Raw genomic sequence first — 11,170 nt, forward strand, 5'->3', positions numbered from 1 at the left:
GCAAAATATTTTGTCATTTTTTTTGGTTTTCGTGGGATGTTTTTTTTTTACTTTTGAAATGCTGTCTAGTCTATTTATAAGATTTAATATACATGGAAAACGGTTCAAAAGCGTTCTTTTTTCTGGATCAGCTTCTATTCGACTTCGAAGTTTTGGCGGGAACAAAATACTAGTCAGAAGCTGATTTCTGCGCTGCGAACACCGCGGTGTGATTTACGTGCCACTTGTTTGGCGGATCCGTACGTGTAAGCACGTCAATCACTCTGGCACACTTGTAGTGAGATAGGATTCCCATATTCCCCGTTGGTTCATTGCGCCCCTTCTACATTAACGGCTAGGATATCTTGCCGAGTTGAGCCGGATGCTAATTTCAGATGAACCACGGCAAACATGGTGGTGAAGGATTTATTAGTCGGCGAAATATTTGAGGAACAGGAGGAGAGTTCAAAGAATTTAGAGCGCTTTCAATTCTCGAGGAAAAAAAATCATCTCGGCAGTGTAGCTTCTTCTGATTTCATCTCAATAAATGATAGAAATTTGAATTTTTCAAGGAGTTCTTCTTTTTTCATTTCCCCTTAAAAATGAGATTAAAATTGAAAAGAAATCAAAGAAATGAAGACATAATAAAATAATGAAATGAAATCAAAATTGGAAAAGTAAAATGAAGAAAAATAAAAAATAAATAATGAAATAATGAAATATTAAGAAATAATAATAGATAATAATAAATTATAATAATAATAGATTGATAAATAATAATGAAATGACAAGTAACAATAAATAAATAATAAATGCAGTAATAAATATTATAAAATAGACAATAAATGCATGAAATGCGAAATATACAAATAAATTATAAATGCAATAATAAATAATATTAGAAAATTAATAAGATCTAAAATTTTAATCTCTTCTGAGAGTTGTATTTTCACCCTTAGTTCGTGGGATTTTTTATTGTTCTTTGAAATAAGTGTCTTCTCGCCAGAACTTATGGTTCCCGGCATTTTTCTTTTCCGAGATGATCCCGACACATCTCTATCCACTTCTACAGTACTCAGACGTGCTCCAAACGAACCGATATCGATAGCGGTCATCCGCCCGAAGATATGTGTACTAACACAATTTTTGTTTTTTTTTCTTTAATCGATTATAATTGCTTACAAATGCACCATTCGTATCCATTCTATTCATCCATGCAGCCATTTCCTGACTGTCATCCATTATTCTCAAGGACATGGATTGTGACGTAGGAATCCGGGTTATTTGCAGATGTTTTCTCTTTCCCTTGGAACTTGCGCTCGCAATTTTTGCAATGTTCTACGCTCCACTTCGCTCTCTATTTTATTCTTTATTATTTATTTTATTTCTATTTTAATTATTTAATTTTCGAAAATTTTCCTAGAGTTTTTCTCATATAGGTGAATTCAGATTTTTGCGTTCGTAAACTCCAAACGATTTCGAATTGAAGTGAACGTGGTGGTGGGTCCTAGGCGGATAATTCAGAAAATCAGATTTTTTCCCATTCTTTTGGGTATATGATTTGCAGTTGGTTTTTTTTACTTAATTAAGTTACTGAGATGGTCCATCACTTCATTTTTAACCTTTAAGCACCCACCCTCTAATCTTTGAATCTCTGGATTGAAGATCTTTGGAAATCCTTGGATTGGAGATCAAATTTACTCCTAAGGAGCTTTTGCAGATTTGCTGCTCACGTTATGAACTAAAATTAAACATTTTGGCGAACGTGGTGGTGGGTCCTAGGCGGATAATTCAGAAAATCAGATTTTTCCCCATTCTTTTGGGTATATGATTTGCAGTTGGTTTTTTTTTTACTTAATTAAGTTACTGAGATGGTCCATCACTTCACTTTTAACCTTTAAGCACCCACCCCCTAATCTTTGAATCTCTGGATTGAAGATCTTTGGAAATCCTTGGATAGGAGATCAAATTTACTCCTAAGGAGCTTTTGCAGATTTGCTGCTCACGTTATGAACTAAAATTAAACATTTTGGAATGAAGTTCAATGAGTTCGATTTAGTTTTCTGCAACAAATTCCAATAAATTAAATTATATTATGATTTCCATAAAAAATTATCGAAAAAAAAACATCTATACATACATATTCAACAAGTTTTTTCTTGGCGGCTTTTTTTCAAGGCGGTTTTTTTTCTGGAATATTCTCACATATTTGACCTGGTTTATGAAAGTGAAGTTAACTTCACAGGTTTTTGTTTGTTCACACAGGGAACAGTGAAAAGATTGAATTTCCCGTATGTTTTCCTTAGAATTGCGTCATTCTTCCAGAAAATTACTGCGACTTTGTGTGATCACCAGACCAAAGTCCGCATTTACAGTGCGTCCATGGAGATAAAAGGCTACATAATTTCCTTTTTCTTTTGACGGATGACTCGTCTCTGAGTGCAATCACCGTTGTCGGTCCATATTCCACGCAACAAATTGTTTCCTATTTATAACGTCCATATTCTGCACTTTGATTTCTGGAAAATGTCGCTATTCTGGAATAATTCTGGTTCTCGAGTATATAATTTGGCATAGATTGTTTTTTTATAATTTGTGGAATCAGACTTTTGCAGAAGATTTGTTTCTCTTGCTTTTCCCTCTTTTTTTAGGTTTCTCCCTTTTTTTTGTTTTTCTTCCCGTTCATAATTACTTTGCCAAGCGTTACCGCATGTGCTTTCCTCTGGATGCAAAAGAAAGGTGTTTATTGATTGGTGTTTATTGATTATTGATTAATGATTTTATATCAATACATTAATAAAAGGTGGCTAACAGTGATTTACTGTCGATATACCTACACCGCATAACTTTCCAGTAGACAACCGGTTCTTCTTGTAACGATGATTATTTTAGAAAAGAAAAATTCCTCACCTCAACTGTTTTTAAAGGCAGCATTCTACGAATCTGACGTAGTCAGGGAATCCGCGGGAAAAGCTAAAGATGGCATTGCAGACTGTGGGATCCGGCATGGTTTCGGTCATCTCTTCCTCATCGTCGTAAAAATCGTGTGGGAACAGCTCTAGCTCTTACGAAGCACCTTAGAGCGCGCATCCTTGTACCCTCACCGATCGCTTCAGCAGCCTATTCATTAGTTTTACTTCAATAGGCTGACCGAGGAGATCTCATTGACTTTCGGCCGCTCGCTCGTAGATGCGGCGCGTGCGCAATGATGGCGGGTTGTAGCTGTTCTTGTAGGAGAAAATAGCGCTTTCCACGGCGTTTTCTGGAACGATTAGGGAGGGATCAGCGGAATAGAAAAGACGAAAGACGTTCTTGTGCGACGATTTCAGTAGCAACGCGCCACCCTTGTGCACGCGCCGCGTCCACTAGTAAGCGGTCGAAAATCAATTAGATCTCCTCACCAGCGTGTTCAACTAGAACTAATGAATAGGCTGCTGAGGCGGCCGGAACTACCCCTAATCCCGTGATCTACAATCTTATCTCTAAATTTTTCTGCGGATTTCCTCACCACGTTAGATTCATGGTATGGTGCCATTAACTGAAAGCTGAAGTGGAGCAAATTCTAACTGACTTTGACGGCGCCAATCAAATAGAAGAAATTCCCCGGCAGAAATCAACGAAACATGAAATCGTTTCGAATTTTGGTTTGATGGGCTACAGCCGTGGTAATCATAGGTTTTATTCGCTGAATTACATGTATAGGATTCGTTGAAGTGAAACATTCCGGGTATGTTCGCTTAATTGGCATCGTTGCTATCGAGAAAAGCTTCAGTTTCTCGTTAGAAATTCTTTGCGTTTTAAAAGTTTTCAACTTTCAAAGAAATCCCAAAAGAATTTCCTCAATTCCGCGGATTTTTTTTTGTTGTAATCGATAGTAGAAGAAAAATAGCAAACTAATAGGTAATTGTGAATTTACGTGAACTAGATTAATAATGTCTAACTTGAATACATATAAATTCTTTGGAAATATATAGTATAAAATACACTAATATAATAAGTAAATATGAAGTAATAAGTAGTACATATTAATATGATATGATATATATATATAATCATATATAATATACAGTAACAATTATAGTAATGTAATATAATAATGTAAAAGTTCACAAAAAGTATGTAAAAATATTAGGGTGTTCGGAAAGTATTTGCCGAAAATTTCGCAGTAGCGCAGATTTTTTGAGATGCTCTGGAAGTTCCCGTTTCAAATATATTATATAAGGACACTACCGCTGGTGGACACATAACATATCTGGCTCCCTCTTCGTTGTCTATTTGGTCCTATAATGGCCGAACATTCCACCCATATACGGCACGTGCTCTTTTACGAGTTCGAATCTGGCCACCCCACTGCTGAAGCCCATCGAAACCTAAGTCAAGTATTCGGCACTGAAGCCCCTTCTGAGCGGTCTGTGCGCGCCTGGTTCCAGCGCTTCAAAGCCGGAAACAAGAAACTCGAAGATGGGCCTCGCTCTGGTCGGCCGACTGCAATATCGTTCGACGAACTGAAGAATCTGGCGGAGCAGCATCCATATGAAAGTGTGCGCTGTTTTGCTGCCAGCTGTTGGCAGCTTTGGCTGTTCGCTGTCCTCCGTGAGCAATGGACTGCGATCTCTCAGAATGGTGAAAAAGCTCGGTCAATGTCTCCCACATGCATTGAGCGACGGCAACCGCCAAAGACGCCTGGACATCTGCACTCAGCTGCTCTCCAGAAGCCACATATTCGATTGGCTGGACACCGTCGTCACTGGAGATGAAAAATTGGTGCTCTACGTCAACCACACCCAAAAACATGCGTGGTGCGCTGGTGATGAAATGCCGGATCCTTTCATGATAGGTGAAATCCATGATAAGAAGGTCATGCTGAGCGTCTGGTGGGGAGTTCATGGAATCTACCGTTTCGAAGTGCTGCCGGACAACACGACAGTTACTGCCGAGATCTACAGCACTCAACTGCAAAGACTGGCCCACAAGATCCGCAAAGAGCACTCAAAGCTCGACAACGTTCGCCTGCTGCACGATAATGCGCGCCCTCACATCGCGAAGAAGACTTACCAGACAATTCTGGACCCCGGATGAGAAGTTCTACGGCACTCACCGTGCAGCCCGGACCTGGCCCCGAGCGACTACCACCTCTTTCGATCGCTTCAGCATCACCTAGAAAAGAAGCGCTACGATGATCGCGACCACCTCGAAAATGACCTTCGGGCTTTCTTCCCCACCAAGTCGCCGGAGTTCTACGCCAAAGGAATCCATGATCTTGTGAGTCGTTGGCAGAAGGTTGTCGATGCTGATGGAGATTATTTTGTCGAATAATAAAATGTTGTTAAAAAGTTGTGTTGCTTTGAAATTTTGCCGTATTTCGGCAGATACTTTCCGAACATCTTAATATATCATTGTATTATAGAATAGATATTATAATTAAAACTAAAATTAATTAATCAAACAATGTATTATTGTATTATAAAATGATAAAAAATAGAACAATGTAATAGAATAATGATTAATAAATATCATACTAAACTGATAAATAATTCCTTGAAATGTTTATAAAAGATAATAATATATAATATGTAATAATGGGAAAGATGCAATAATGTGTAATGTATATTAGTAATAAATATTATAAAAATATTATAGTATAAATATATACCAATGCTAAGTGTAAAATTGCCGGAAATTCCATGGCATGACTAAATTCCCTTATTGTCATCCGTGTCTAAGAAGATAGGAGTAACGGGATTGTTTTTTTTCCTGGAGAAACAAAAAAAATCCCTATCCATTTTATTTACCAAGTTTGTTGTTTGTTGTTTTGGTGGATTTAAGTGATGTATCTCGTGGTGCTGATATCACGGTATCTATGTGAAAAATCAAACGTTAGCCTTGCGGCTTCTTTTTTCTTTGCTGCTTTTTGCACACACACACACATATATACCCAAACACCTATTAATCAACATTGGTAGCTTGTTTTGGTGTCACTCAACCGCTCCGTCGTTGATGACGACGTGGAGGAGGACGACGAGGACGACGAGATGTCAACGATTCATCACCGGCGACTTTTCGTGTCGCGTTGCAGCGCAGCGAGCAGCTAAGCTCAATACATACACTTCCCGGTGCTTTTATAGCTCATGAATAGTCATGAATAATGGGGCGTTAAATGCCATGAAATTCGTTCCTTCATTTTTATTTTTATAATTTTTTCCCACCACTGTTACAGTACTAAACTTTTTCTTATATTTGTTTTGTTCCTGTTTTTATATAAAAATGAATTCGGATATTACCAAGTGTGAAAGAAATTCCTCTCCTCTATCCTTACTTCTAAAATTTATTTCTCTTCATATTATTGATTCATTTAAAAATAGTTTATTGTTATTCAATTTATTAGTTTTTATTCAATTCAATAAGTTTAATTTCTCAAGCAATTTATTCAATTTGAGAAGAAAATACCTTTTAAATTTTTGCTCGATTTAGTGCTTAATTCAACGATTTACTTCCGTTAAATTAAACAATAAGTAAAAAAAAAATTGCTTAGTCACATATTGTTGGATTACTCACCCAATTTCCTACTTATAACGGTGAGTCACGTTCTAAGATGTGAATATAAAGAAAATGAATTTTTTTCTGATAATTGTCCAAATTTCAGTGTTTTTTTTTTCCAATTTTCAAATTTCTCCAAAGACTACAGCTAAATTTTGTTTTTCGTTAATCCCCTAAATTAGCTCGTTGCAGTAGTATGAGGGACACATGTGGACAAGGAAACACCTTAAGGAATTATATTTGATAAAAGTCTTTAATGTAATTTAATGTGGTTCAGTTAAAATCTATTATTTTTGACTTATTATCTTTAATTTGCTAATTTGCTATCAATAGTAGCGAAAATGCAAATTGCTGTGAAATCGATAAATTAAAAAAATTAAAAAATTAAATTAGAATCGTAAATTAGAATCTGAATCAAAGTGAGGTCGGGTGAGAATTTGTCGCGATCACTGCTTTAGGGTCTAGGTGTTGTCGAGAACGTTTTTTTTGAGAAGAACTTTAATTTTATATTCTGTTATATTCTATCAATTTTTTATTATTAGAAGGTAATTTATTGAAATTATGGGATCAATTATGGAATGGAATTTATTGGGAGATTTTTTTATTATTGGAAGATAATTATTGGAAGAGGGCATCTTACTGTAGCTGCTGTGAATGGATAGCACTCATAATATCTAAAACTTCCCTTAATAACTTTGATAAGTCCTCAGCTCTCAGATCCCTAATTTTTCTTAGTTAGTGTTAGTATCTTTAAGCACTAAATCACCTAGAATCACTAGGAAACATAGAAGGAACTAATCCTTACTCATTTATATTCTTTTTCCAATTTTTTTTTCTTTGTGTACCGTACTATTTGTTGTATTTGTTTTGTATTTGTCCTTACCACATCCTTTTTTGTGACACACAACTGAGTGTAATAAGTAAGTAAATAAATAACTATTCTCTTGTTGTTCGTAACGAAAAAAACTTTTAGATGCTACTATGACTTCTTTACGTTTTCCAGGGTAAGGCGTTTTCTGGAAGAAGTTGTTCTCTCCGATTCCCCTCCTTTCGGTCATAAAATTTCTGTCCTCATCCCATAAATCATCATTTGAAGCTGGATGGTGATTAAAAAAGGCGTGTCCTATCTCGAAGGCTTCATTTATGTATTAAATTCGGATTGACTGCCGTTTCTCACGTTACACGGGTGAATATTTATTTCACTTCAGAACCTACATACATAGGAGGAGGTACATAGGTGGGCAGGCGGCGAGGCGGTGCTCGAGCCGTCGGCATTCGAATTGTTCTACGTCTTGCAGCGGGTAACTCGTTCAATTACTACAATCTGATAAAATCTCATAGGGTCTATTTCACCTAAGATCACCTATGATCTAATTCGATTTGATCTGATGATAAATAACTCAAAATTTGAGATGTGGTTGTTTTTTTCTGTCTTGGAATAAAACCCGCCGCTCAAAGCTCGTGTGTGATTCCTTCAGTTCATTCAAAAGAATTCTCCCCAAGTAAAATTCTCTGGATTTTCGGAAATCTTCGTTTCCTAACTTTTTTTCTTTAATAAATTATTTCTTTTTTGTATTTAAGTCATAATTTTTGAGCACTACCGTCTCCCTCTCAAATGACAATGAGAAGTATATTTGAATGAAGTTAGAACAGTGGATAAAAAATACAATTAAAATAAAATAAGATGAACAAAATATAATAATAATAGATATGAATAAAATATAATAATATAAATAAATAAAAAAATCGTAATAAATAGTTGGAAAAATAGATTCATACCTTTATAATTCTGAGATATACGGATTTTCCCAGTCATTTTCCACTTTTATTTGCTTAACAGTTCTATGCTCGACTTCGTTTTTCTTCTGGAACTTTCTTTTTTGAATCATCAGAGCTTAGCTTATAGGCTGGCCGTAAAGTAATCTGCTGTCGTCCGAATCACCTGTCGACTGATTCACGTCGACACCCTTAATCCATGCGTTCATTCATAGAAAAGCGTATTAATCTAATTTACGAATAATCCTGGGTATTTATTTATTTGTTTATTTATTCGAAAACACCCATAGATGTGCCGTAAAGCAGGAATCCAGATGCAGGAAACAGCAGAGCTCATCAGAATTTCGCCAAAATTATGTAGAGAAAGGTTGGCCCTCCTTAACACACTGTTTTATCGATTGAAGTGAGAAATCCTCACACGAGATCCTTTTTCCAAATCCAGAACGCTACAGATGAAACGCTACAAAATAAAGCAAATTTTTAATACATTTCCGACCTTGGATATCTCTTAACATTCTCGTTTCTTCCTGATTTCTCTTTGTTTTCCTTGTCCATCTCTCATTAGTTTACCGTCTCGTTCCAGATGATATTTTCCATTATCGAGAAATTTCTGCTTTTATACACAGAAAAAATGAACTTTTTTTGTTTTTTTTTTCATCGCTAAACTCCCAGCTCTAACGATCCTCCATTTTTGCGATTCATTCTCGATACGAATCCATGATGTTCACCAGGGGACTTCTTTCAAATAAGTCGGACTAAGCCCATTCCGATCAAGGATCATTAGGCGGAAAAGCAATGATTCTCCGTGGATTTATGGAAATTGATCTCATTTCTCATTTGCCATGGGCAGGGTTCTTTTGATTTCGATAATTAATTTTGAGTTGACTATAGTCCAGAATCGTTTCAAAGCAGGTAGCTATGCAATCACTAAACTACGAAAAAATTAGAATGTTTTTTTTTGAAAAATCTGAAAAAAAGTTGGAGATTATAATTTAATTAATTTAAAAGTAAGAAAAATACTTTAAAAGTAAGAAACCCTCAAGTAGATTCCATAAAAGTTTAGGTTTTCTTGTTCAACAGAATTATTTTATTGGTGAAAATCTCTAACTGACAGAACTAATTTTGGGCGACACCATTTTTCTACGGAGTTTCAAATCCTGAAAATTCTTCAAAAAACTACCTACTCTTGAGAAAACCATTTCCTGTGGTCGACATTTTGGTTTATACGCTAGTGTTGCTCTTGACTCTAATTCACTGTGTCATTTTAAACTTCACAGATCATTTGTGGTCCATCCATCCTTTTTTCTATTTTTCCCAACTTTGAAACGTTCTATAGTCCATAAATAGTTTGAAGTTTTGTGGATAATGGTCGGAGTTAGCAACGATTTTGTCCAAATTGGCAATTTTTCTGTAAATCAGGCATTCATTTGTTTCCGAAAGAAGAAAAGCGTCGATGAAAATATTTTCCAAGAAGAAGAAAAAATGAATTAATTAAATTTATTTTTGAGTGGTAGTGTCAAGTGTACGATGAAGATAAAGAGAAGAAGAGAGGAAAATATTATCTAGCGAGTCTAATTTTTTTTCTTAATCTTTTAAAATTTTTTATTGTAATTTCAATAAGTATTGTATACAGAAAGGCGTAGATTGGTTTCAGGTCTAGTTTATTCCCGAAATTTCAATTTTAAGAAAAATTACTACGGAAACTTGTTTACTTCTAAGGAACAACTTCACTTTATTTAATAATTTTTGATTTCTCCCTGAAAGACGTCCTGCTTTGTTTGATATGAAAATGAAACACGGGAGAGAAGTAGATGGAAGACAGCGGCATGGGGAGGCGGAGGTAAATTTATACGATAATTTCATAGTTGTTATCCTTACAAAATATAATTTGCCTGCAACTGACTGCGCTCGTCACGGGACCTTTATATAGGGTTTTTTTCTTCGTTTCTTCGTCTACGACACATTTATTAGATTATAAATTCCTTATCCAGAGGGAAAAAAACCCCGGGAATCTTTGCAGTGCTAATGCCAGAAGCGATAAGAGAAAATCCAGATATCTTTCCGAACTGAGTCCTCGCTAAAGTCTTAATTTCTTAGTCAGTCTAGTCTCAGTTAGTAGTTTTAGTTTTTAGTAAGTAAGTGGTTTTTAAAATAAGAAAATTCGGAAAAATATAATAATATTATAAATTATAATAGTAACAGTAATATAGTATGTATAAATAAATAGTAGTAATACATAGTATATTTGAAGGAGAAACGAAAAATCGATGCAAAATAAACAAATTTTCTTTTTCAAATATGTAGAGACAACGAGTTCGAGCGCTTCAATTTCTACGATACATAGAAATAAGTATTATTAATAAGCAAATAATTAAGAAAATGCAAATCATTTTTTTGTTAGTTTTTCCCCGCGAACCGCAAATCGCTATTCATCGTTAAACATCTCACAAATTCCATTTAAAGGCGTTAAATTAGTATGGATTAAGCGATGACGACGTATTGCGTAAAAATCCACGAGCTGCATGATGTGACGTCGGAAATTGGATTCAGGTACAATTATCCTTTCCAGATTGGAAACGGACTACGTCTGCATAGCCAATCTTTTGAGAACATTACCTAAATCGATTTTGAGAAAACAGGTTTTATATATAAGTTTTTTGTTTCATATGTATTTATTTTTATACATATTTAAATAATTTATATTTAATTTATATTCCAATTTAATTAATTTACTTATTTAATTTGCTCATTTTTATTTTAAATTTATCTAAATATTTTACGACTACGAAGAATAGGGTGAGTTCTGGAAAAAAAAGCGGGAAGAATGAGGTAATAAGAAAAGTCCGAAAACGGAAATGGATTCCTTACTATCAGCTAC

General features: G+C 35.2%; 1 protein-coding gene across 1 annotated transcript; it reads left to right on the forward strand.

Moving 5' to 3' along the window:
* Positions 1-4,512: 4,512 nt before the first annotated feature.
* RB195_015942 (uncharacterized protein) lies at positions 4,513-5,058 on the forward strand (the record flags this gene model as incomplete). The annotated part of the gene is made up of 1 exon (XM_064206884.1): positions 4,513-5,058. One exon carries the CDS (start codon positions 4,513-4,515, stop codon positions 5,056-5,058), a length of 546 nt encoding a protein of 181 aa, XP_064062765.1.
* Between the last annotated feature and the right edge of the window lie 6,112 nt (positions 5,059-11,170).

Source organism: Necator americanus, chromosome V (assembly GCF_031761385.1).
Source record: "Necator americanus strain Aroian chromosome V, whole genome shotgun sequence".
NCBI lineage: Eukaryota > Metazoa > Nematoda > Chromadorea > Rhabditida > Ancylostomatidae > Necator > Necator americanus.